At 51.6% G+C, this 26,846-nt stretch overlaps 1 protein-coding gene across 1 annotated transcript in view; it reads left to right on the plus strand.

Annotated features, from left to right (window-relative positions):
* KMT2A (lysine methyltransferase 2A) overlaps positions 1-26,846 on the plus strand; it is an 83,202-nt gene that overhangs the window by 35,290 nt on the left and 21,066 nt on the right. The window contains exons 9-31 of the mRNA XM_029915705.1: positions 139-516; positions 829-902; positions 1,715-1,846; positions 2,540-2,653; positions 6,780-6,926; positions 7,541-7,636; positions 8,111-8,231; positions 9,079-9,192; positions 9,695-9,879; positions 11,260-11,433; positions 12,385-12,495; positions 12,791-12,864; positions 13,476-13,669; positions 13,999-14,105; positions 14,984-15,121; positions 16,317-16,475; positions 16,669-16,786; positions 16,891-16,969; positions 17,988-18,148; positions 18,471-18,653; positions 18,872-23,117; positions 23,794-23,874; positions 25,346-25,404. Of these exons, the coding sequence (XP_029771565.1) occupies positions 139-516; positions 829-902; positions 1,715-1,846; positions 2,540-2,653; positions 6,780-6,926; positions 7,541-7,636; positions 8,111-8,231; positions 9,079-9,192; positions 9,695-9,879; positions 11,260-11,433; positions 12,385-12,495; positions 12,791-12,864; positions 13,476-13,669; positions 13,999-14,105; positions 14,984-15,121; positions 16,317-16,475; positions 16,669-16,786; positions 16,891-16,969; positions 17,988-18,148; positions 18,471-18,653; positions 18,872-23,117; positions 23,794-23,874; positions 25,346-25,404 (7,245 nt within the window). The remainder of the gene's footprint in view (positions 1-138; positions 517-828; positions 903-1,714; positions 1,847-2,539; positions 2,654-6,779; positions 6,927-7,540; positions 7,637-8,110; positions 8,232-9,078; positions 9,193-9,694; positions 9,880-11,259; positions 11,434-12,384; positions 12,496-12,790; positions 12,865-13,475; positions 13,670-13,998; positions 14,106-14,983; positions 15,122-16,316; positions 16,476-16,668; positions 16,787-16,890; positions 16,970-17,987; positions 18,149-18,470; positions 18,654-18,871; positions 23,118-23,793; positions 23,875-25,345; positions 25,405-26,846) is intronic.

The raw sequence follows: 26,846 nt of genomic DNA on the forward strand, positions 1-26,846 counted from the left end.
GCCCCGAGCTCACGTGACCAGCCTGGCCGTCCAGGGCCCGCTTCAGCTGCAGGGGCGGAGCACGAGCTTGTGTCGCGTTCCTCTGCTTCTGTCCTAAATGAAGTTTTTCTCACTTAGACTCTTGGGTTCTCCCGCTAGCTGTGAAAAAGAAAGAGAAAAAGTCCAAGACCAGTGAGAAGAAAGAGAGCAAAGAGAGCAGTGTTGTGAAGAGCGTGGTGGACTCGAGTTCGAAGCCCACCCTGGCAGCAAGAGAGGACCCTGCCCCCAAGAAAAGCAATAGTGAACCTCCCCCTCGAAAGCCCGTCGAGGAAAAGAGCGAAGAAGGGACCGCCTCTGCCCCCGGACCCGAAGCCAAACAAGTCAGCACCCCGGCTTCCAGGAAGTCCGGCAAGCAGGCCTCCCAGCCGGCGCCGGTCACCCCCCCACAGCCGCCAAGCACCGCGCCGCCAAGGAAAGAAGTCCCCAAGGCCACTCCCAGCGAGCCCAAGAAAAAGCAGCCTCCACCACCAGAGCCGGGTGAGTGCGGAAGGCGGGAAGGGCTAGTAGACGCTGGCATCTTCCTTGAAAGGCAAGTGGAAACCCGGCGTGCATATTTTTAAGCCTTTAATTCAAAAAAATTAGCTCTCTTTTAACCTATTTACAGAATAATAGGGAAATAGAAGCACAAAAACCCAGTTGAGTCGGACGTATTGTCTTAATTTCTTACTTGAAGCCCGGAGTGGAAGTAGTTTTGTGTGGGCCGGCGCCCCCCCCCCCCCCACAGGCCGGCAGGCCTCCGAGCGCTCATAACCTGTCAGCACTGACTGTGCTTGGTTTTGAACCCTCCAGGCCCAGAGCAAAGCAAGCAGAAGAAAGCGGCTCCTCGACCAAGTATTCCTGTAAAACAAAAACCAAAAGAAAAGGTGAGGAGAGCGGGGCTCTGCGCGTCGCTGCCCGCCCTGCAGGGCGGCGGTCTTGTCCCCGTGGCTCCGCGTCTGTGTAGATGGCCGTGGACGTTCTGAAAAGTAACCAGTTTCAGGTCCAGGCTTTCACTCATTTCATTTTTTTGTCTCTTTCCCCTTGTCCCTTTCCCCTTCCTTGTGGTCCTCTACGCTCAGGCTTATGCCGGAGGCCACGGTAGGGTCATTGTTTTTGCCTTCAGCATCCTTTAGTGACATTTGTTTATAACTGTCACCCTTCCCTGCGTCCACTGTTTTTATTACATGGAGGGAGGGGTCTTCAAGAATCCTGTCTCTTTTCCGCCGTCTCTCTGTGTCACCATAATAGTATACATGACGTCCTGGCCCATAGTCCCAAGAGTACCCATGGTGCCAAAGAGGGGCAGACGCCAGACTCCTGGGAGGCCTTACTCCAAGGTCGTTTTCTGGCTGTTGGCTGTGGCTGTAAAGCATGGTCACGCTGATGAGTTCAAGTCATTGCTGGTCACAGAGCTGGGGACGCTCCTGTGAGCATCCCAGGCGGGTTAAACGGGAGTGGAGCCATGTGCATCTCAAAGATCTAGAAAAATGGCAGAAACAGCCTGCTCCCGTGCTGTCACTCCGGTTTCGTTGCAGCGACAACCCCGGGTGGCGGCGTGGGCCACGAAGCAGCAGGACAGGAACCCACGGGAGGGAGGGTCCTGGGATTCTTCTTCTAGAAGAACGCCTCGGTGGAGGAGAGGGTCTGAAGACTGACTCTTGTGTGCGGTTTTGCTCTCCCTCTTCCGTCTCTGCAGGAAAAGCCCCCCCCAGTCAGCAAGCCGGAGAACACGGGCACTCTCAACACCCTCAGCACTCTCTCCAACGGCAATAGCTCGAAGCAGAAAGTCCCAGCAGACGGAGTCCACAGGATCAGAGTGGACTTCAAGGTAAACCTGTTTCATGACCCTGTAGCGTATCGAGCGTCAAGGACTTTAAATCAGAAAAATGCTGTTAAGCAGGGTCCGACGTCGGCTCAGGCCGTGATCTCCCAGTTTGTGAGTTTGAGCCCCACGTCGGGCTCTGCTGACAGCTCAGAGCCTGGAGCCTGCTTCCGATTCTGTATCTCCCTCGCTCACACCCTGTCTCTCTTTGTCTCTCAAAAATGAGTAAACATTTTTTAAAATGATGTTAACCAAAGGTGGTGAAAGAAAGGCAAGTCAGCCCCAAGTCAGGGAGTCAGAGCTGCTGTCAGTCAGCCGATGGGTGGGGGGAGGGGGTGAGAGAGCTCTGGGCAGCGGCATGAGGGCACTGTCTGTGCGCCCTGCGCTCCTGGCCCTCCCGAGCAGGGGACGTGCATTCGGATGAGAACGGCATCTGTGGGAATGGTTCTGTCCCGTTGGAATTCTCGAACCACGATGGTGATGGGAATCAGCCAGACGTCAGGGGAAGGGCAGTCCCGGGGTACCCTTTCACAGTTTGCGTCTGAGATCACGATTCCGTAAGGCAGCAGTCCTTTCTGGGCCCGCTGCCGTGTCTGGACACTCCGCGGTCCCTCCCGATCCTGGGCTCTCCGGCCTCACTTTCATCCGCAGCTGTGTCGCTGTGACACGGCCGCGAACGCCCTGGCTCTCTCTCCGCAGGAGGACTGCGAGGCAGACAGCGTGTGGGACATGGGAGGCCTGGGGGTCCTGACCTCTGTCCCCATAACCCCCCGAGTGGTGTGCTTTCTCTGCGCCAGTAGCGGGCATGTAGAGGTAAGAACTGCTTCTTGCGGCCCCAGGACGTTGAGGGGTAGATTATTTTGCTGCCATGAAAGAAATCACTTATTCTGTTTTATTGGTGTGTACCAGGTGCTACCCCCTCTTTACTTTTTATTTAATTTTTAAAGTAATCGCTGTGCCCCACTCGGGGCTCAAACTCCCAATCCCGAGATCAAGAGCCCCGTGTTCCGCTGAAGGGGCCTCCAGGGGCCCCTGGCGTCTCCTCCTGAAACCAAGCCTGAAAGGTTTTTCGTGAAGGAATCTGCTGCTTGGCCGAGTAGCAGAGTAGTTGAGTGTGAAACGTTTAATGGTCTCATCTCTTTAAATTCCCTCTTTTATTAGAGTTCGGGCATTTCCGCCAGCTGCTCAGACGCGGGCAGAACGCTACAGCGCTCTTCTAGAGAAAGAGAGGGCTCTGCATTGAATCTCAAAACCTCCTTGTCTGTACAGAGCTCTTAGCAATTAATAAGGAAAAGGATGGGGCGCCTGGGCGGCTCAGTCGGTTGAGCGTCTGACTGCGGCTCAGGGCGAGGTCTTGCCGTTCGTGGGTTCGAGCCCCACATCAGACTCTGTGCTGACAGCTAGCTCAGAGCCTGAAGCCTGCTTCTAGTTCTGTGTGTCTCTCTCTCTGACCCTCCCCTGCTCATGATCTGTCTCTTAAAAATAAATAAATGTTAAAAAAAATTTTTTTTTAAGAAAAAGGAACAAGACCCAGTAAAAAATAGGCTAAGGACAGAAACCTGTAATTCACAAAATGAGAAGTAAATAAGATAGCAGGTGTCATAGAGCCTCCTGACGACCAAACGCTGGACATCAAGCGTTCGAAAGATCACGTGGGACGGGGCAGCTGCTTGTCACCTGGTGGAGCACGCGACTCTTGCTCTTGGGGTTGTGAGTTCCAGCCCGACGCTAGGTGCAGGGATTGCTTAAAAATAAAATCTTAAAAAGCATGTGGGGGGAAAAGATCATTTGGAAATAGGGACTTTCCGTTGGCGGAAATCTAAATGTTACAATCTTTCTTTCTGAGCAGATTATTCGGAAATACGTGTTTGTCTTTAACACGAGCATGCTGTTCGACCCAAGATCTGTTCTCGGCGTTCATCCTAAGGCTGTAATTAGATGAGCAGATAGGTGTATGCACATGTGTGTGTATGCACGAGTGTGTGCGTGCACGATACATATGTGCGTACTAAACCCTTCTCTCTGTAAGTGATAAATAGAAGAGTTTTATTAGTCAAAAATAGGAAACAGCCAAAAGTTTGTGAGTAAAGAGCAGGGGCATAGTTAAAACAATGAGAGGACATGCACACCAGGGCACGTGTGAAGTCCTCCAGCCTCCTGCAGATCGACATTGACAGGGAAAGGTGCCTGTGACATGTCACTGAGTTAAAACAGCAGGTTACAAAGCACTTCGTAAAGCGTGATCCTTCGGTTTGGACATTGTTTAAAAAATATATGTGCAGAAAGAGTTGTGGGAAGATTTACATCAGAATCTTAAAAGTATGTTTGGATTGTGCTTGACTTGTTTTCTCTTTAATTTTCATTATCCTTTTGAGTCTTTTGCAGTGAGTATTTGCCACCTTTGCAGTAAAAAAGAAAAGCGCAATTTAAATAGGAAGTAGATGTTTGTCACTCATGCAGTTTTCAATTTCAGGATACCGCCCTAGCTTATTTTATCACATATATATTTTAATGTCATAGCGAAATTCCAGAGCCAGATTGTAATGTGGATGTTGGTCAGTCAGTGAGACGCACTCACGAGCTCAGAGATTCAGTCCTGCCCACTTGCTGTGTTAAATTATACATTAGCAAAATTACACGATTGTCTGGTATTCACTCATTAAGCAAATATATTAGTACCTGTTATGAACTATAATATTGCTCTAAGTGGTGGGGCAGCTTTAGATACCATTGAGATTAAGAATATTCGGTCTAGAGGCACCTGGGTGGCTCAGTCAGTTAAGCGTCCGACTTCAGCTCAGGTCATGATCTCACAGCTCATGGGTTCGAGCCCAGCGTTGGGCTCCGTGCTGATAGCTCAGAGCCTCAAGCCTTCTTTAGATTCTGAGTCTCCATCTCTGCCCTTCCCCTGCTCGTGCTCTGTCTCTGTCTCTCTCAACAATAAATAAACACTAAAAAAAATTGTTTTTTAATTCAGTCCATAATTGCTTCTCAGCCTTGTGGCTGAGATCAAGCGAAGAGTACTCAGTCGGCAGCGCCAGGGTCGGTGGCGTCTCTCGTGCAGAATCTTTCTGCCTCGCACGCACGCACGCGCTGCCCACACGGATCACGTGCAGCGCCAGCCTGTCAGCCTCTGTGATAACGCGATGGTTTTCAGACTCTAATTGCTTTAGTTTACGTCGTGTAGTTGTACACAGCAATCCCACAGGAGTCCTAAAAACTAAACTAGACGAGTAGCCCGCTGCCTGCAGTGACCTCCTAAAACATAACCCGTGTGTGATGAGTCCTGACATCTGGATTTTAAACATCTTTTTACGGTGATGTTACTTCAGAGTTGCGGAAAGTTACAGAGCACAGAGAATCCCCATACACCCCTCACCCAGATTTCCCAAATGTTAATTTTTTTTAATTTTTTAAGTTTATTTATTTATTTTGAGATAGAGGGTGAGCCAGCAGGGGAGCGGCAGAGAGAGAGAGAGAGAGAGACGGAGAGAATCCAAAGCAGGCTCTGTGCCACTAGCATAGAGCTTGACATGGGGCTTGAACTCACCAGCTGCCGAAACCGAGAGTTGGAAACTGAGCCACGTAGGCACCCCTCAGATGTTAATATATTTATTTGCTTTATCCTTTTCTCTTGTGTGTCCGCATTTTACAAAGTGAGAAAATATGTAGACACATTTTTTTCTGAAACGTTGGGAGTACGTTGCAGACGTGTCCTTTTACTTCTAAATATTTTGGTGTGTGTTTCCTAAAACCAAGGACATTCTCGTGTGATCACAATATAGTTCTCCAAATCAGGAAATTTACACTGGTGTATTACTACTATCTAATCTGTAGACCTCATTTAGGTTTGACCAGTTGCCCCAATAATTCTGTTATAGAAAAATAAAGTTCTTTTTTTTTCTTAAGCTTATGTATTTATCTTGCGTGTGGGGAAGCCACACGTGGGGGAGGGGCATGAGCGAGGGAGAGGGGACTCCAAGAAGGCTCCACACTGTCAGCGTCGAGCGTGATGTGGGGCTTCAGCCCATGACTGTTGAGATCATGACTGAGCCGCAATGAGGACTGGGAAGATGCTTCACCAGCTGAGCCACGCAGGCGCCCCGGCAAAGTGAAATTCTTACTCAAAAATGTTTTAAATGCCTGCATGAAAGTAACATTTCTAAAATTAGAGATGGAAAGGATAAACCAGAGCTTACAACTGTCTTTGGTATATTGCAGGGAGCCTGTAAAACCTTCCCAGGGTGCCTGGGCGGCTCAGGCAGCTAAGCATCTGACTCTTGGTTTCAGCTCAGGTCAGGATCTCGCAGTTTGTGGGTTCGAGCCCCATGTCGGGCTCTGCACTGACAGCCCAGAGCCTGCTTGGAATTCTCTCTCTTTCTCCCTCTCGCCTGCAAACACACAAAACCTCCCTATTTTCCCCTTCCCATAGTTCTTGTAGCCCACTTATGGCACTTAGCACATTCTGTTAAATCTGGGAATATACTCATTATATATTAAAATATATATATTTATATAGTTACTTTAAAAAGGTTTTTTAATGTTGATTTATTTTTAAGACAGAACATGAGTGGGGGAGGGGCAGAGAGAAAGGAAGACACAGAATCTGAAGCAGCTCCAGGCTCCAAGCCATCAGCACAGAGCCCGACACAGGGCTCAAACTTACAAACTGTGAGATCATGACCTGAGCCGGAGTCAGATGCTTACCTGACCAAGCCACCCAGGCGCCTCTGTATAGTTACTTTTTCAGTTCTACCATTATTACTTTAGTCCCTTGAATCTCCTGCAGTGCCCAATATTGGGCTTATTTTTACATAGTCATTGCTTAATCATCACATGTTGAATAAAACACATTGGGCTCCTGTAGCCCGAAGCATACAGATAGGATCTGGTGGATGTGTCCCCATGCTCCTTGACAGCCTCTGTGTCCCCTCCCTAGTTTGTGTACTGCCAAGTCTGCTGTGAGCCCTTCCACAAGTTCTGCTTGGAGGAGAACGAGCGCCCCCTGGAGGACCAGCTGGAGAACTGGTGTTGCCGCCGCTGCAAGTTCTGTCACGTCTGTGGACGGCAGCACCAGGCGACCAAGGTACCAAACTAAGTGACAGAGTACTGCCCCTCTCTCCATTTCTGCCTTCCGGTTTGGGGTTTTGTGCCTATATTTTTTAATCGTTGGCTTAGTCCATTGTGACTATTTAACTAGGTATAATTTATTGCCTACTTTTGTGTTTTAATTTTGGGAATGTAGGAGAAAACGTGTCATAATCCCCCACAGTAAATCAAATCTACCTGATAAGGACATTCATCGTCGAGGACCTTTCGCAGGACCTAAATCCCCATGCGTTCAGTGAGAATACGTAACTGCTGAGAAAATTTACAGTTACCACGATGTGCAAGACGTTACTTGCAGACAGAGAGGAGAGGGACACGGAGTCACGGGCGTGAGGCGAGCTTGCGTGATACCCGCCTTTTTTGCCTCTGACTTTTCTGTTGACGCGCAGCCGCCCCGCGACGCCGCGCTACCTGGGGGCGGCCTGGTGACTCGGCCCCCTGCGCGTCACAGCGCCCTCCAGAGAGGCGTGCCCGCCGTCGGCCGTGGCGGTGCTGGCGGCCGCCTCTCTGTGCTGCAGTCCCGGCTCTGACGTGCTCACTTTATACCTGGGAGCGGGCCGCGCTTCACCCTCTGCCTTTATGTCCCCACAGCAGCTGCTGGAGTGTAATAAGTGCCGAAACAGCTATCACCCTGAGTGCCTGGGGCCAAACTACCCCACCAAACCCACCAAGAAAAAGAAAGTTTGGGTGAGTGCGCACATCGTGCTGTTCCAGGAAGAGCCGGCGTGGAGCCCCGGGGCTCTGCGCCTAGGAGCAGGGAGAGCCTTGCGCGAGGATGTCATTAGAACGATGTTTTGGTCTATTTTTTCTTAAATTTTTTAAATGTTTTTTATTTATTTATTTTTGAGAGACAGAGAGACAGTGTGAGCAGGGGAGGGGCAGAGAGGGAGGGAGACACAGCATCGGAAGCAGCTCCAGGCTCTGAGCTGTCAGCACAGAGCCCAACGCGGGGCTCGAACCCATGAACCGTGGGATCATGACCCGAGCCAAAGCCGGACGCTCACCTGGCTGAGCCCCCCAGGCGCCTCTGTTTTGGTCTCACTATTAAGGAAAGCCATCCCAGGGACGAGGGCCGCTCTAGAAGCCGATTGCATCGGGATCTTTTTAAATGAGAAGAGACACTGAAAGTAAGAGATTCCTGTCCTCTATTTTCTCGTCCAGATCTGCACCAAGTGTGTCCGCTGCAAGAGCTGCGGGTCCACGACCCCGGGCAAGGGGTGGGACGCACAGTGGTCACACGACTTCTCCCTGTGCCACGACTGCGCCAAACTCTTCGCTAAAGGTACCGCCACAACGCCGCTCGGTCAGCCTTCGGGGGCGTGTCTGGTGTTCTCGAACCGAGCGCCCCCGGCAAGTGAGGCAGAAAGTCTTGCACCTCTGGTCAAGGGCACTCTCTGGGCTCTTTGCCGGGTTCCTGGTCTTGCTGTTTTCTCTACACAGAGTATCAGAGCGACTAGAAATACTTTGTTAGCTTGTGTGGGAAGAATTGAGGGGACTCTTTGCAAGAGCGAACCACAAAGAAACGCTCTAAAGCCAATATTTCCCAAAGTGAGGTACACAGACGTTTGATTATTCAGAAGTGATTTTCGGCGGTACTGAGTCAGACATTTCATTTTCATAGTTACGCTAGAAAAAAATTACAACTAATACATTGAGCTCATTTTACTGATTGAGAATAATAATAATACAGACTTCACTATTGAAGTTATCTACTCCAAGCGTGTCAGTGTTAAGTCTACTAAGAATAATCGCACGCATTATGGATAAAACAAATGGATGAGTTTGTACGTGTGCCGAACTTTGGGAAGTGCAGGTCTAAGCTCTAACTTAGAGCTCTAGGAATAAGGAAAAAGTGTAAATTAACTGTTTTTTACACCCATGTCCTCACCTCTTTTTAAAAATATGGACATTTTTTGGAATGTTTAAGAGAGAAAATTCTTTCCTTCTTGTTTTTATGGCGTCGCCCGTAGACTCTACCCCACACCTTTAAAAAGCGTGTGAGTCGGGCGTCACGCTGGGTGCGGAGCCTGCTTTCAAACAGAAAACCAAGGTCTGAACAGGATGAGCGGTGTGTTCTGAGCGCCCGGGGCGGGCCCGCAGCCCCGCTGAGCCGCGCGCTCTGCCCGCAGGGAACTTCTGCCCCCTGTGTGACAAGTGCTATGACGACGACGACTACGAGAGCAAGATGATGCAGTGCGGGAGGTGCGACCGCTGGGTGCACGCCAGGTGTGAGAGCCTCTCAGGTACAGGAGGCCCGAGTCGTCTTCCTACCGCGTCCCTCTCCCGGGGCCACGCGCAGCGTCTGCCACGTAGCATTACGGCCCCCCCTTCCCGCCCCCCACAGTCGTCTGTAGACGTAGCATTACGGCCACACTGTTACCCGGAGTCTTTGTAAAGCCCCCTCTTGGTCTCTAGAATGACTTAAATCACTTACATAACTTTGGTCTCCAGGACAACTCAGCGCCGTGCCGGTAAGTTGTGCTCACGCATCGGGACCGTGAACATTTACGATACTCATTTGCGAGTTCGGGGGCCCCCTAACCAACTGATCCTCCAGTGACGGAGTCCCGGGCTCGCGTTAGCAGCGGCCCCTTGGAGGTCGGTATGCGGGGACCAGTTCCCAGGATGTTCGCGGCTCGCTGCTGTTCCTGGCCCGCGCCTTTGTAGTCATCCCGCGGGGTAGCGTCTCCGCCCCCTCTGCCGCCCTTCCGGACGCCTCAGCATCGTGGGTTTCTGTTTCACCAGATGAGATGTATGAGATTCTGTCTAATCTGCCAGAAAGTGTGGCCTACACTTGTGTGAACTGCACCGAGCGGCACCCTGCGGAGTGGCGGCTGGCCCTCGGGAAGGAGCTCCAGGGCTCCCTGAGGCAGGTCCTGACGGCCCTGCTGAACTCGCGGACCGCCAGCCACCTGCTGCGCTTCCGGCAGGTAGGCCCGAGCCTCGTTTCGTTTCCCAAGAGCCTGTGCTGAGGCGGGTTTTCCCTGGTGGTGGGATGTCCTATGTCCTAAGTATCGTTTGCGGCCTTCCTCGTGCAGTTTTGTAGACTCGCTTGTTTTGGCTTTCAGCCGTGCCGAAAAGCTTCAGGGCCCGGGCGCAGGCTGGCTGTCGGTTAGGCGTCCGACTTCGGCGCAGGCCGTGATCTGATTCCAGCCCGGCGTCAGACTCTGCGCTGAGCCTGGCGCCTGTTTCGGACTCTGTGTCTCCCGCTCTCTCTCTCTGCCCCTCACCAGTCATGCTCGCTCACTCGCTCGCTCGCTCTCTCTCTCAAAAATGAATAAACATTAGGAAAAAAACTTTTTTTGAGAAAATCTTTAGACCCCAGAGTAGGACCTTGTCTGAACTTCTTTGCTGTTATGATAAGAAATTTGGACTTTCTACTCTGAAGGGTCTGGGAGGGACCAATGAAGAGCTTCACCCAAGAGTCTCCTGATCAGAGTTGCTTTTTTAGAGGAAAAATGGTTCTGACTAGAAGGAGGAAGAAGGATTGGCGAGGACAGAGGTTGGGAGGCAGTCAGGACGGTCTGGGGAGGAGAGAGTGAGGGTCTGATCTAAGCTGATAGGCCTGTGGCTGGAGACCCTTTCCCTCAGGGAACTCCCTAGGGCTCCTACGGGCACAGCTTGGAAGTCACCGATTTTGTCTGTTTAAGTTGTGGACTGTATATATCTATCTGTAGAGTAGTCCTTAGAAACACAAGGTCAAGTGCTGGAAGAAACACACGGAATAACTTGAACTCAGAGGTAGGCTGCTGCTTTATCCTTGGTAGAGCTCCACACTTTGAAAAACATTTTTTTTTTAATGTTTATTTTTGAGACAGAGACAGACCACGAGCAGGGGAGGGGCAGAGAGAGAGAGAGAGAGAGAGAGAGAGAGAGAGAGAGAGAGAATCTGAAGCAGCTCCAGGCTCCCAGCTGTCAGCACAGAGCCCGACGCGGGGTTCGAACCCACAAACTGTGAGATCATGACCTGAGCCGAAGCCGGACGCTCACCCGGCTGAGCCCCCAGGCGCCCCAGTAGAGCTCCACATTTGGAATAGGAACCTCTGCTCTGTGTCTCCCTCAGAGGGAACTCGACAGTTTCTGTGTTCTCATACCAAGTTCAAAGCTTCTAAGTTCACCTGGTCAAACTCTTAGAGAACCGGCTGATTTTAATGACCTTTTCTGTTATTTAAGAAATCTCCAATTATTTTCACGTCCTTTAGTAGTTTTAATATGAATCGTTCAGGGCTATCTTTATCAACGTGAATAGAATTTGCACGGCTGCCTCATTTTCAGTGTCAGATAAAGGAAGTCCTCTTTCCTGGCTGCAGGCTGCCAAGCCTCCAGACTTAAATCCCGAGACGGAGGAGAGCATACCTTCCCGCAGCTCCCCGGAAGGGCCTGATCCGCCGGTGCTGACCGAGGTCAGCAAGCAGGAGGAGCCGCAGCCTCTGGACCTGGAAGGGGTGAAGAGGAAAATGGACCAGGGGGGCTACACGTCCGTGGTACGTCTCCCCAGACTGCTGGCGTGGCGAGGGCCGTTGAGCTTCCTGGGGCCTTCTGGGGGCTGCGGCTTGGCAGTGAGCATTCGAAGACGGTTTGTATTGTATTTAGAAATGTCCTTTGGATTTAAATACCTAAAACTATGTGAGCTCTTGGAGTTCTGTGTTTCAGAAAGATGGGAAGGTGCTGCCTCAGAAGGGTTCTTGGATTGGCTTCCCTCTGGGTTCTCTGAAAATCGTTTTTGCCTTAGAATTATTCTTATATTAAAACTGTTTATGGGAAGATGTTAACTAATGTGAAGTTACTTGGTTTGCCCCTTTTGAAGTCACATCTAAATAATGGAATATATAGAGAAATGTAAATTTCTATATAGGATCTTCATTTATAGATAGATAACCTTTAAAAAGTTTAACGTTTATTTTTGAGAGACAGAGTGTGAGCAGGGGAGGGGCAGAGAGAGAGGGAGACACAGAATCCGAAACAGCTCCGGGCTCTGAGCTGTCAGCCCAGAGCCCGACGCGGGGCTCGAACTCAACGAACTCCAGGATCATGACCTGGGCCGAAGTCGGCCCCTCAACCCTAGGCGCCCCCGCATAGATGTCTTTTAAATGAATGGTTTTAAGAATGTATGGGAATGTTCTCTCATGGTCGATATTTGCTATTCAGTTGTTTTATTCATTTTAATCTGAATAAAAAACCCTGACCCTATTTGGGTAACTTCCCACAAGAACAGCTAATCTATTTGCACACGTGCTATATTAGCCTGGTTTCTCTTGGCTGCCACACGTTGAGAACCGAACTCAAAAAGCTTCCACGAAAGACAAATGACGCCGCAGTAAAGTAGGGTGTCCGTTTTGGGCCGGATCTCTGTGCTGGGCGACTTAGGAGGGAAGAAGAAATGTCCTGAGAGCACGCTGCTTTATGAATGACGACTGCTTGGTTTGGGTTTGCAGTTGGAGTTCAGCGATGATATCGTGAAGATCATTCAGGCCGCCATGAACTCCGACGGGGGGCAGCCGGAGATCAAAAAAGCCAACAGCATGGTCAAGTCCTTCTTCATTCGGGTGAGTGACACTAACAGTCCATGCTTTGACGCGCGTCTGTGGGTAATTACTCTGCGAGCAAAACGGGTATGTTCTCTTCTCCCGGTTTGTTTTGCCATGTGTGTAAGACCTCCTCTGGTTTAATGAATTCCTCTGATTCCTCGGGAGGAAGGTGGTGAGTTGCCGGAGTGGGTGGGCCTTTCCCTTGGCCTGAAATCTTCCTCCTGGCAGGACTGGCGTCACGGTGTTGGGGGTCTGTGTGGTTCCCAAGGGAATGTTCACCGGCTGACATTCTGTTTGTTTATTTTCCTGTTAGCAAATGGAGCGCGTTTTTCCATGGTTCAGTGTCAAAAAGTCTAGGTTTTGGGAGCCAAATAAAGTATCGAGCAAGTAAGTAAATTCGGTATTCTTTTTTTCCTCATCAGCTAGAAATCTGAGCACTCTTACATTTCTAGATTAAAATTTCTTTCGACTAAGACTTAATATAAACAATTAATCATTTGAAATGCCTTTTCAGTGCTGATTTAGAGAGAATAAATGTTTATTATAGTCTGTTGCCCATTTTTTTCTTTCTTTGTATATCACGGTTTCCGGAATTTGGCTTACCTCGTGGTGATACACGTGCCGTGTGTGTAGCTCAGTGTCTGGACTTGTGATAATCGGGTTCTGTTTTATTTGGTTCAGATGTTGCTTTCTCCTGCTCTTGATTCTCCATATTTACCTTAAAAATTTTATTCTACTCAATTCTTTTAGATTCTTTGATAAAGCTATCATTTGTTTCTGGAAGTTTCACCAAGAGTCATATATCAAAAATACGTGGTTTCTAATAATGAAGCCCTGTGTGTTTGGGCAGCTCTCACAGTCTGCGGCTTGTCTCCTCTTCTGTGGACGGCTCAGGCATGGGCTGTAACCTGATGATGCCAAGAGTGTGCTAACTTTTGTATAGTTCTAGGTATGTCGTAGGAGGTCAATAAATGCTTTGTCGAATCGATTGTTTTCAGCAGTGGGATGCTACCAAACGCAGTGCTTCCTCCTTCACTTGACCATAATTATGCTCAGTGGCAGGAGCGAGAGGAAAACAGCCACACTGAGCAGCCTCCTCTAAGGAAGAAAATCATCCCGGCTCCCAAACCTAAAGGGCCCGGAGAACCGGACTCTCCAACACCGCTCCATCCGCCCGCACCTCCGACCCTGAGTAAGGCCCCGCACGAGTCATGACCCGTTTCTCTCTAGAGGCAGATGATCACCTTCATGAATCTAGATGTAATACGCTTGCATATTGGAAAGACATTTCAGGGCCAACCTCACATGTGATAAAAGCATTATTTTCTCTTAGCTTGGCCTGGTAACTGGAAATCTATAGAACCATTGAACAGATGGCGAGAGAACATAACTTTGAACCTGTTTTGAAAGTTTCTTTTATAAGCTTCATACAGGCTGTTTAGGCCAAAGTGATTCTTTTTTTCTTCCTGGAAAGCAGACCTAGTGTTGTCGGTTTTAACTGGTTGTCTTCTGGGTTCTAAGGTGCTGACAGGAGTCGAGAAGATAGTCCAGAACTGCACCCGCCCCCAGGCATCGAGGACAACAGACAGTGTGCGCTGTGCCTGGCCTACGGCGACGACAGCGCTAATGTGAGTGCCTCGGCGCAGGGGGCCCGGTTAGCGGACGCCCGCGTGGACCGCTGCTCCTTGGTGTCTGCATTTGATGACTCGGTGCCATTTGTTTAATGGAGGCTTGTCACCTGGCCTGTGGCACTTGGGGTTTTTTCTTTTCTTTCATTAAGAAGATGATTTGCCTTAAAATAAATAAACAGACATAAAAATAAAAAAGAAATAAAAGATGATTTGCCTTCAGTTAACCTGCAGATACCTAGTAACTTCTACAGGGAGTGCCTCAGAATGATTTTGTGAAAGTCGGTGAGACCCCCACGCTGCGTGTCACAGGGTTGTGTCTGGCGGCGGATGGGCAGCAGAGGGCTTGGGAGCCCAGTCCCGGCAGGGCCGCCGGGGCTCGGTCCTCTGCCGCCTGCCTGTTGGCCTGGGCGAGGAGCGTAACCTCGCCGACTCTCAGTCTCATCTTTCAAATGAGGGTGACAGTGACACGTGCCCACGGCAGGCTCTAACGGTTAGAGCAAAGGATGTTTACGAAGCTTTATTTAGTGCTCAGCACGTAGTGAGCCTACCGTAACTAAGGTTTCTTTGATGCGTGCTAAGAGAACTGGCTCAGAAATCGGGTTTTAACGTAGTCCGTGTACACCTTCCTGAGCTCCCCCAGGTAGTGCTCATGTTTTCATTTCCTGTGCTTATAAAATCCATTCAGTCTGCGGAAGAGGTGGTCTAGGACGATGCGAAGTAGAAACAGAAACATTGAGAAATGACTTTTGATCGTTGCATCCCCAAGTTAAAGAATTATTGTTGATGCTGCCTTGACTGAGATAAAGCTAATACCAAGGAAAACCTTCTTTGACATTCTGTTCTTTAAAGAAAAAAGAAATCTCTTGATTTCATAGGATGCTGGCCGTTTGCTATACATTGGCCAAAATGAGTGGACACATGTAAATTGCGCTTTGTGGTCAGCAGAAGTGTTTGAAGACGATGACGGATCCCTAAAGAATGTGCACATGGCTGTGATCAGGGGCAAGCAGCTGGTAAGACCTCGTGCAAATGTCCCCTCTCCGTTCCCACGCGCTCCCTCGCCGCTGTCCTCACGTGCCCTCAGAACGGCCAGCCGGCAGGTGTGCTGTGGGCAGGGTGCGCCTCCGCCCCTGGACGACGGTGCGGACGGGGTAGGAGGCGAGGTGTTGCCTAGTTTGGGAGGTCGGCTGTGCGCGCAGGGTGTTCACTTACTAACTTGTTTAGACAAAACGACCTCAAAGGTCCCGGTTGAATCAACATCAGAACTTTGGTTCCGATGAACCCACATAGGTGCACACACGGAGAGGGATGTGGGAAAGGACCGGTAGAAGCTGAGCGTAGTCAGAAAAGGCCATGAAGGAGCCCAGTTTTTAAGAGCTGTATTTGGAAGGAGGGAAGAAGATGAAGGATTTTCAGAAAGAAAGAGAGAGACAAGCAAACAGAAAGCACATGCAGAGAAACACGTCGGTTATGGAGAGAGGACAGAAGTCTTCTGTGGGGAGGCGCCCAGACTGGTTGACAGAATAGAGTAAGGCGCTGACATACGGGTGGATGAAGGGAACCTCTGGATCCTACGAGAAGCTGCCCAGTAACTAGCAGACCCTTGTGTTTTGGACTGGTATACTCTTTCTAGAACTGAGTTCTTTGGGACAGTTTTCTAACAAGGTGATGTTTTTAGTATTGATCTTCGAAATTCTGTCTTCTCTAAATCAATTGTGCATCCTGGGGGTGGGCGAGCTCTGTTTTGTTTACGTTCTTTTTTTTTTTAATGTTTTATTTATTTTTGATACAGAGAGACAGAGCATGAGAGGGGGAGGGGCAGAGAGAGAAGGAGACACAGAACAGGAAGCAGGCTCCAGGCTCTGAGCTAGCTGTCAGCACAGGGCCTGACGCGGGGCTCGAACCCACGAACGTGAGATCTGACCTGAGCCGAAGCCGGAGGCTTAACCGACTGAGCCACCCAGGCGCCCCTGTTTAAGTTCTAAGTCAAATTGTAATACTGAAGTTTAATAGCTCTAGGGGCAGCGGGAGAGAGTGGATTTGCAGAGGAGGATCTGTGGCTCATATCCTTTCTCTAGAATTCGATTACCAATTTAAAAACAGTGAATTGTGGGAAACCCAGAATGGGGTAATTCTTTAGAGGAGATGGAAAGTGGCTTAAAACTTCCAGAAGTCTGACTCGGGCCTCTGCTCTCTCTGGGCGGTTAGAGATGCGAGTTCTGCCAAAAGCCAGGAGCCACTGTGGGCTGCTGCCTCACCTCCTGCACCAGCAACTACCACTTCATGTGCTCTCGCGCCAAGAACTGCGTCTTCCTGGATGACAAGAAGGTGTATTGCCAGCGACACCGGGATCTGATCAAAGGCGAGGTGAGAGCCTCATGGGCTCGACGGGGCCCCCGGGAAGCGGGCTGAAGGCGGCAGGGGGGGCCCGCATTACCTCTCGCCGTGTGGCCCGGGCTGCCTTCTGCGGGACGGCCGGGTGGCTCGAGGTCTGCCCCGAGGGCGTCACGCAGACGGTGCACAAAGAGGCAGCCTGGTGACAGCCAGGTCCCCGTTTCAGGTGGTCCCCGAGAACGGGTTTGAAGTCTTCAGAAGAGTGTTTGTGGACTTCGAAGGAATCAGCCTGAGAAGGAAGTTTCTCAGTGGCTTGGAACCAGAGAATATCCACATGATGATCGGTATGACGGCCTCTGGTGCTGGGGAAGGCCGGCGTGCACCGGGTCCCGGGGAACTTTCTGGTCTCTCATTACCTCCTCTGATCAGCCCTTCTTCCCTTGGTCAGGCTCCATGACCATCGACTGCTTAGGAATTCTGAATGACCTCTCTGACTGTGAAGATAAGCTTTTTCCTATCGGATATCAGTAAGTAGCCCTGTAGATAGAAGGCCCCAAGCCCCGCAGCCCGGGCCCCCGGGCCCCGAGCAGGTCACTGAACGGAGAGCCAGGCTTCGTAGCTACTTTTAACTGCCACTGAAAATTAACTCCGTTTTTTGCCACTACTTGTAGATTGGGACTAAAGTATCATTTTGTGTCCACTAAGTCCACTTATAGAAGGAAAGCATCATTGGCGTACTTTCAGAATCATTTCCGAATAAAACCTAAATAGAAACCACAAGGTCGGTCTCTTAGGGTTTCACCGAGTTCCATTTATCTGGACTCAAAAGTCCAGGTTGTTGTAGTGGACCAGCCCTCATGCCTCTGCTCTCAGCCCCAAAACTTAAACCCCCACAATAATAATCACATTCTCCATCAAGAATGTATCATCTTTCTTACACGAAGCAAGTGTTTTAAACTTCTAGCAGGCTGACGGTATAAATTTAAAATTCCCTTTCTAGCTCTCCCGTTTTGGAGTCTCATTTTGCTATATATACTCCAGTTTATGCTGCATTCCAGTTCTGGCGCCGCCACCTTTACTCTGCATTTAACCGGCAGCGCTCGGTGTAGACCAGGCTTCATCGGTGTCCCGCGGACTGGCAGCAGTTACATTTCTTCCCCTTTCTTGCAGAGGAAACCCTGCCCGTTTGCTCTTCCCCCGCATGGTGCGCCCTGCGGGGCAGTGGGCCCTGCCCGAAGGCCAAGACCGTTTCTTGTGGGAATCAGTATTCTTTCTCTGCGTTTTAGGGTCTTGTGCTATTTTTGTCTCCTGCTTACACTACAATAAGAAAAGATTGGATGTTATTTTCTGAGAGGCTAAGAGAAACCAAGAATTTTCAGAAAGCTGGGAACGGCCTAGCCAGGGGGATCTATAATAAGAATGAATGAAGTAAAGCTGAACTCGGGCAGCCCCAGAGGCCGGGGAGCCGAGGCCGAGGAGGGCTGGGGCCCGCGCTCCCGCCGCCCCGCGCTCCCCCCGGCGGTGACGCGCGGGCCTGTTTGCCAGGTGTTCCCGGGTGTACTGGAGCACCACGGACGCCCGCAAGCGCTGCGTGTACACGTGCAAGATCGTGGAGGGCCGCCCCCCCGCGGCCGAGCCGGACATCAACAGCACCGTGGAGCACGCCGAGAACCGGACCATCGCTCACAGTCCCCCGACGTCTGCAGGTGAGACTTTGACGAGATGCTCGATGTGGGAGCCCCGTGATGGAAGGCGGAAAACAGCCATCCTCCGGGAGGTGCCATGGTGTCTGTTCTGATCTTCACCTCAACAGCCTGCTTTTTATTGATTCGCTTGAGATTTTTATTGTGTTTCCTTAAGATTTGACTTTTAAGTAATCTCTACGCCCAGCGCGAGGCTCAACCCACGGCCCTGAGATCAAGAGTCGCGTGCTCCCCCACCGAGCCGGGCGGGCCCCCCCATTTGTTGGCGATGCTTTAATTGAACTTTTTTTTTTTTTTAGTAAAGCGTATTTCTTTCTTACCACAGATATTTCATCTAGAGAAAGTCAGAACACAGCTGAAATGATAAGTCCTCTCTCACCAGACCGGCCTCCTTCGCAAACCTCCGGTTCCTGTTTTTATCACGTCATCTCGAAGGTCCCTAGGATTCGAACACCTAGTTACTCTCCAACACAGAGATCCCCGGGCTGCCGGCCACTGCCTTCTGCAGGTAAAGGACCTGCCCCGTGGACGAACTTGACCCAAAAAGGTCAGCTCAAAGATTAGCTTGTGGTTCTTGCAGACAGCCTTATCTCAGTGGCTTTGGCTCGCTGAACATCTTGATCATTGCCGTTTTCGGTGATACGTCATTGCCGGGCCGTTGGAAGCAGTGGCTGCCGCACTGTGTCCTCCCGGTAATGGGTTCCTTACTCTCTCTCTCTCGTTCAGGAAACCCCACCCCAACCACTCATGAAATCGTCACAGTGGGTGACCCTGTACTCTCCTCGGGACTCCGAAGCATTGGCTCCCGGCGACACAGCACTTCGTCCTTGTCACCCCAGCGGTCCAAACTCCGGATAATGTCTCCAGCGAGAACTGGGGGTGCTTGCTCCAGGAGCAGTGCTCCCTCGGCCTCCGCCCCCGGGACGGCCGCGGATCCTGAGTCAAGTGCCAAAGCAGTTGATCACGTCTCAGGACCACTGAATTCAAATAGTAACTTAGGGCAAAACGCTCCCAGCTCTTCCAGTTTGCAAAGGACAGTGGTTACTATGGGCACGAAAACCAGTCACTTGGATGGATCTTCGTCGTCAGAAGTGAAGCACTCCGGCGCTTCCGACTTGGCGTCCAGGAGCTCCGCTCTGAAGGGAGAGAACACCAGAGCGCCAGGCTCCAAGGGCTCGGAGGCGCCTGCGCACGCCGCGGCGCGGCCCGGCGTTCCCAGGCTGGCCCCGCAGCCTCCGAACGCCGCGTCCGGAGAGCTGAGTGCCAGCAAGACGGGCGCGTTCGCTGAGCTCTCTCCGGGGCCCTTTTCCTCGAAGGAGGCCCTCTCCTTCCCCCCACTCCATCCGAGAGGGCAAAGGCATGACCGAGGCCACCACGCAGACCCCAGCCAGTCAGGGAGCCCCTCTCCCGAGGGAGACGCGGAAGTCAGAACCTTGAAGCTCTCCGGAGTGAGCAGCAGGCCGTCCGTTGTCGGTGACCATGTGGGACCTAGCTCCAGAGACAGGAGACAGAAAGGGAAAAAGTCTTGTAAAGAAGCTTTCAAAGAAAAACATTCCAGTACGTCTTTTTTGGAACCTGGTCAGGTGACCGCTGGTGAGGAAGGAAACCTAAAGCCGGAGTTTGTGGATGAAGTTCTGACTTCAGAGCTCATGGGGCAACGACCATGTAACAACGTTCCTTCTGGTAAGATCGGAGACAAAGTCCTGTCTGTCCCAGGAGTCCCCAAAGCCCCCTCCATGCAAGTAGAAGGGTCTGCCAAGGAATTACAGACGCCCCGGAAGCGCACGGTCAAAGTGACGCTGACGCCTCTCAAGATGGAAAGTGAGGGCCAGTCCAAGAGCACCCTGAAAGAAAGCAGTCCTGCTTCCCCTCTGCAAATAGAGTCCGCATCTCCCACAGAACCAGTTTCAGCCTCTGAAAGTCCAGGCGATGGTCCAGTGGCCCAGCCAAGCCCCAATAATAATACCTCGTCCCAGGATTCTCAGAGTAACAATTACCAGAATCTCCCGGGTCAGGACAGAAACCCGATGCTTCAGGATGGTCCCAAGCCTCAGGAGGACGGCTCTTTCAAGAGGAGATACCCCCGCCGCAGTGCCCGGGCCCGCTCCAACATGTTCTTCGGGCTCACCCCGCTCTACGGGGTGAGATCCTACGGTGAAGAAGACATTCCGTTTTACAGCAGCTCAACTGGGAAGAAGCGAGGCAAGAGATCAGCTGAGGGACAGGTGGACGGGGCGGACGACCTCAGCACTTCCGACGAGGAGGACTTGTACTATTACAACTTCACGAGGACGGTGATCTCTCCGGGCGGAGAGGAGCGGCCGGCACCCCATGGTTTGTTTCGGGAGGAAGAACAGTGTGACCTCCCGAAGATTTCCCAGCTGGACGGTGTTGATGACGGCACCGAGAGCGATGCGAGTGTCACGGCCACCGCCAGGAAGAGCAGCCAGACTCCAAAAAGAAATGGGAAAGAAAACGGGACGGAGAACTTAAAGGTTGAGCGGCCCGAAGATGCTGGCGAGAAAGAGCATGTCATTAAGAGCTCTGTGGGCCACAAAAATGAGCCGAAGACAGATAACTGCCACCCTGTCAGCAGAGTTAAAACCCAGGGGCAGGACTCCTTGGAGGCCCAGCTCAGCTCCCTGGAGTCCAGCCGCAGAGTGCACACGAGCACCCCGTCGGACAAGACCCTGCTGGACACCTACAACCCCGAGCTCCTGAAGTCGGACTCGGACAACAACAACAGTGACGACTGCGGGAACATCCTGCCCTCGGACATCATGGACTTCGTCCTGAAGAACACCCCGTCCATGCAGGCTTTGGGCGAGAGCCCCGAGTCCTCCTCGTCGGAGCTCCTGAATCTCGGGGAAGGCTTGGGTCTCGACAGCAACCGGGAAAAGGACATGGGGCTCTTTGAAGTGTTTTCTCAGCAGCTGCCGACGGCAGAGCCGGTGGACAGCAGCGTCTCCTCGTCCATCTCCGCGGAGGAGCAGTTCGAGCTGCCCCTCGAGCTGCCGTCCGACCTCTCTGTCCTGACCACCCGGAGCCCCACGGTCCCCAGCCAGAACGCCAGCAGGCTGGCAGTGATCTCCGACTCGGGAGAGAAGAGGGTCACCATCACTGAGAAGTCCGTGGCCGCCTCTGAAGGGGACGCCGCCCTGCTGAGCCCTGGCGTGGATCCGCCGCCCGAGGGCCACATGACTCCCGATCCTTTCATCCAGGGCCACATGGACGCAGACCACATCTCCAGCCCTCCCTGCGGCTCGGTGGAGCAGGGGCATGGCACCAGTCAGGATTTAACTAGAAACAGTAGCACCCCCGGCCTTCAGGTACCTGTTTCCCCTACTGTTCCCATCCAGAACCAGAAATACGTGCCCAATTCCACCGAGAGCCCCGGCCCATCTCAGATTTCTAACGCGGCTGTCCAGACCACTCCACCCCACCTGAAAGCGGCCACCGAGAAACTCATTGTGGTCAACCAGAACATGCAGCCACTTTATGTTCTGCAAACGCTTCCCAACGGAGTGACCCAAAAAATCCAGTTGACCTCTTCTGTTAGTTCTACACCCAGTGTGATGGAGACAAATACTTCAGTCCTGGGGCCCATGGGAAGTGGTCTCACGCTGGCCGCGGGGCTGAACCCGAGCCTGCCAGCTTCTCCGTCTCTGTTCCCTCCCGCCAGCAAAGGACTGCTCCCCGTGCCGCCCCGCCAGCACCTGCACTCCTTCCCCGCGGCCGCTCAGGGTAGCTTCCCCCCCAGCATCAGCGGCCCTCCTTCGGGCCTACTCATTGGGGTTCAGCCTCCTCCAGACCCCCAACTTCTGGTTTCAGAAGCCAGCCAGAGGACAGACCTCAGCTCCACAGTAGCCACTCCATCCTCTGGACTCAAGAAAAGACCCATATCTCGTCTGCAGACCCGAAAGAATAAAAAACTCGCTCCCTCTAGCAACCCTTCCAGCATCGCCCCTTCCGATGTGGTTTCTAACATGACACTGATTAACTTCACACCCTCCCAGCTGCCAAGCCATCCCAATCTGCTAGATTTGGGCTCACTTAGTGCTTCATCTCACCGAACTGTCCCCAACATCATAAAAAGGTCTAAATCTGGCATCATGTATTTTGAACAGGCACCGCTGTTACCGCAGAGCGTGGGAGGCGCTGCTGCCGCGGCGGCGGGCGCGTCAACCATGAGCCAGGACACTGGCCACCTCACCGCGGGGCCTGTGTCTGGCTTGGCCTCCGGCTCCTCCGTCTTGAACGTTGTGTCCATGCAAACCGCCGCAACCCCCACCAGTAGCGCGTCAGTTCCGGGACACGTCGCCTTGACCAACCCCAGGCTGCTCGGCACCCCGGACATTGGCTCAATCAGCAACCTTTTAATCAAAGCCAGTCAGCAGAGCCTGGGGATGCAGGAGCAGCCCGTGGCTTTACCGCCGAGTTCAGGAATGTTCCCGCAACTGGGGCCGTCCCAGGCGTCTCCCGCCGCCATGACCGCGGCCTCCGGCATCTGCGTGCCCCCCTCCGCGCAGACCGCGGGCGTGCCGGCCGCCTCGCCTCCGGAGGAAGCAGAGGAACACTACCCGCTTCAGCATGTGAACCAGCTCCTTGCCGGCAAAGCCGGGGTCCTCCCTGCCCAGCGCGATCTGGATTCTGCTCCAGGGACCCAGGGAGCCCACTTTCCCCAGACGGGAGACGCCGCCAACAGCGTGGGGCTAGAGCAGAATAAGGCTTTGTCCTCAGCTCTGCAAGCTGCCTCCGCGTCCCCTGGGGGCTCCCCGGCCTCCGGGCAGCAGTCGGCGAGCCCCTCCGGGCCAGGGCCCGCCAAACCCAAACCAAAAACCAAACGGATCCCGCTGCCTTTGGACAAAGGGAACGGCAAGAAGCACAAAGTTTCCCATTCGAGGACCAGTTCTTCTGAAGCACACATTCCAGACCAGGAAGCCGGCGCGGCCCCCCTGCCCTCAGTCACAGGGTGAGAGACGCCAGCCTTCGCGCTGCTGGCCGGGCGGGGTCGGTGCCCGGGAGCAGGGAGGCGGCGGGCTTCTGGGAGGGACCCGCTGCATTGCTGGGGGTGTTCTGGGTTGTGAGTTTGATGTTGTTTTTCTTCCTCACAGCAGAGATTTCTAGAGCAAAATTTAGTTCCATCCGTGGGCAGTTTGTCTCTTGGATAGAACCACATCTCTAATTACTCTTTGAGTTAAAACAATGCTGCTGTTTGCTCTTGGAGTTTGTTTGGGGGGTGGCGAGGCGGTTGGTGTTTTTGTTTTGCTGAGGCTGAGGACGCTGACGGACGGCGGTCCCTGACCCGGGCTGGAGGGCACAGCCGCTGTTGTAGATCCGCACGAAGTCCTTGTTGAAAACAAGCACGGGCTGTGACGGATGTAAAGTGCACGAGTAAAGTTTTACATGCATGCACCTGTGTAGCCACCGTTCAGATCAAGATGTAAAACATTCCTAGAGTTCCAGAAGGCTCCTTGTGCCTTCTCTTGGTCAGTACTCCCTCAAGGTAGCCACTGGCTAACCTTTATCACCACAGGTTAGTTTTCTCAGGTCCGTCACGATAGAGTCATTTCGTTAGACTGCGCTCCGCATTCGGCACATGTTTCCTGGTGGCTTTTCTTGAAAAGATACCAACGCTTCTGTTCCAGGACCCCAGGAGCAGAGGCTGAGCAGCAGGGTACCGCTGATGGGGGCCAGTCGGCACAGAAGGAGTGCGGGCAGACCAGCGGGTAAATATACAGATGATTTCTGTAAGGTTAAGCCCTCGGTTCTGTCCGCCTCATTTAAAAAATAGTTCTTTATGGGGCGCCTGGGTGGCTCAGTTGGGTAAGCATCTGACTTCGGCTCAGGTCATGATCTCATGGTTTGTGGGTTCGAGCCCCGCATCGGGCTCTGTGCTGACAGCTAGCTCAGAACCTGGAGCCTGCTTCGGATTCTGTGTCTCCCTCTCTCTCTGACCCTCCCCTGCTCACACTGTCTCTCTGTCTCTCAAAAATAAGTAAAAAGGGGCGCCTGGGTGGCTCAGTTGGTTGGGCCTCTGACTTCGGCTCAGGTCAGATCTCACGTTCGTGGGTTCAGGCCCCGCGTCAGGCTCTGTGCTGACAGCTAGTTCAGAGCCTGGAGTCTGCTTCCGGTTCTGTGTCTCGTTCTCTCTCTGCCCCTCCCCCTCTCATGCTCTGTCTCTGTCTGTATCAAAAATAAATTAAATAAATAAATAAAAAGCATTAAAAATTAAAAAAAAAATAGATCTTTCTGATTTGTATTACTTTTGTTGCCGAAGTTTTTTTATTTTAGTCTATTTATTTATCTATCTATGGGGCGGGGGAGGGAGAGGGAGAGAGAATTCTAAGCAGGTTCCACACTATCGGCACAGAACCCGATGTGGGGTTCGGTCCCACACTCCACGAGATCATGACCCGTGAGATCATGACCTGAGCTGAAATCCAGAGCGGGACCCTTGACCCGACTGAGCCCCCCAGGCATATACCTTTTTTACATAACGCAAACAATGCTATCTGTTCTGTACTTGGTTGTGTTTTGTTGTGTTTTGTTTTGTTTACTTATGTAATCAGCCCCTTACTGGAGCACCTGGGCGACTCAGTGGGTTAAACTTCCCACCTCCAGATTTTGGCTCAAGTCACCATCGCCTGGGCACTCTCTCCCTCTCTGCCCCATCCTTGCTTGCACTTTCTCTCTCTCAAAATAAATAAATATGTTTAAAAAAATAAAAAAGATAAACAGTCCCGTAGTGATATGCATTTGGGTGGTTTCCAAATGTTATTTAATTTCAGAAAATGAAAATTGGCGGTGGTTTTCTGGCTTGTGCAGCTTGCTTTTATTTTTGGTTAAATCAGTTAACTTAAGGGATTCCAGAACTGTTTCCAATGAATGTTCTTGCATCTTTTCTCTAATACCGAAGGTATGAGCAAAATTTCAGGGACCTAATCTACAAAATGCAAAAGCAGAAATTTAATGTCAACATTTGGGGGAGAATGTCATCAGAGGTGGTTTTATGTCACCCATCGTGCAGCAGTGTGGTGGTGCTTATTCGACAAGTAAGACATGAACCCTCCGAGGTTCATTTCCGCGAGCTGCTTTCTCACAGCCGGTGCAGCAGGCGGCAGAGCACGGGCAGTTTGTGTCTTTGAATTGAAGAGCTAGCTGACATTGCATCTCACATTCGGTTTTCTTTTCTTTTAGGCAAGTTCTCCCTGAGATTCAGACAACACAAAATTCAGCAAATGAACAAGAAAGTACAGGTACGTGCGTGAGTACAGGTTAGAATTAGAGTTTCAAAGTCAAACTTTATAAAAATTGTCTGTTATCTACTAATTTTCTAAATCAAAAAATCTTTAAAAAAAATTTTTTTTACATTTATTTATTTTTGAGAGACAGGATGAGACAGAGCACAAGCAGGGGAGGGGCAGAGAGAGAGAGAGAGAGAGCGACACAGAATCTGAAGCAGCTCCAGGCTCTGAGCAAGCAGTCCACACAGAGCCTGATGCAGGGCTCGAACCCACAGACTGTGAGATCATGACCTGAGCCAAAGTTGGACGCTCAACAGACTGAGCCACCCAGGTGCCCCTAAATTTAAAAATCTTAAGCTCCAAAGAAGTTAAGTGATTGGCCAGAGGTGTAGACGAAACCTCAGAGCACCTGTCTCCTAGTCCAGTGCGTTTCCAATACATCTTCTCTGACCAGCTGCCAAGTGTCCCTGGGCTCTAGCTGCTCTGACAGCAGCGTGATTCTACTAGCCAGCGATGACCTGACTGCATCCCTCAGGGGTCACCGAAGAGAACCGTGTATCTGTCACAACCCCAGATATATCTCCCTAACATTTTCCATCATCTGTGCTAATGACCTGGATCAGTAAAGAACTGGTCACTTCAAGATTAGTAAGATCTGGGTAGAAGGCTTTGTCGGTTTCCATCGCGGGAACCTCCCAAAAGAGGCAGGTAGAGAAATCGCTCCAGTGTGACCCTGGCATGTAATCACATTCCGCTGACTGGATGATTCCTCGGGAGAATGGATACGCCTCCTTATGCAAGAAGGCGGGGGCGGGGGCAGACTCCGGCACCACAGGGGCTGAATCCTCATCTCATTAGTTACATGAGCTTGGGCCAGTTACTCTCTGCCGAGGGTTTCCCGCGTTTAAAGTGGACATTACAGGGGCGCCTGAGAGACTTAGCTGCTTGAGCGTCCAACTTCAGCTCAGGTCATGATGTCAGAGTCAGTGAGTTCGAGCCCCACATCTGGCTCTGTGCTGACAGAGCCTGGAGTCTGCTTTGGATTCTGTCTCCCTCTCTCTCTGCCCCTCCCCTGCTCATGCGCTGTTCTGTCTCTCGAAAATGAATAAACGTTAAAAAAAAAAAGTTTATGGAGAGATGGGCACCCTCCTACACGGTTGGTGGGAATGTAAACTGGTGCAGCCGCTCTGGAAAACAGTGTGGAGGTCCCTCAAAAAACTATCCGTAGAACTCCCCTATGACCCAGCAATAGCACTGCTGTGGATCTACCCAAGGGATACAGAAATGCTGATGCATCGGAGCACATGTACCCCAATGTTCATAGCAGCAATGTCAACAATAGCCAAATCATGGAAAGAGCCTAAATGTCCATCACCTGATGAGTGGATCAGGAAGATGTGGTTTATATACACAATGGAGTACTACATGGCAATGAGAGGGAATAAAATATGGCC

This window comes from Suricata suricatta, chromosome 11, assembly GCF_006229205.1.
Source record: "Suricata suricatta isolate VVHF042 chromosome 11, meerkat_22Aug2017_6uvM2_HiC, whole genome shotgun sequence".
NCBI classification, from domain to species: Eukaryota; Metazoa; Chordata; class Mammalia; order Carnivora; family Herpestidae; genus Suricata; species Suricata suricatta.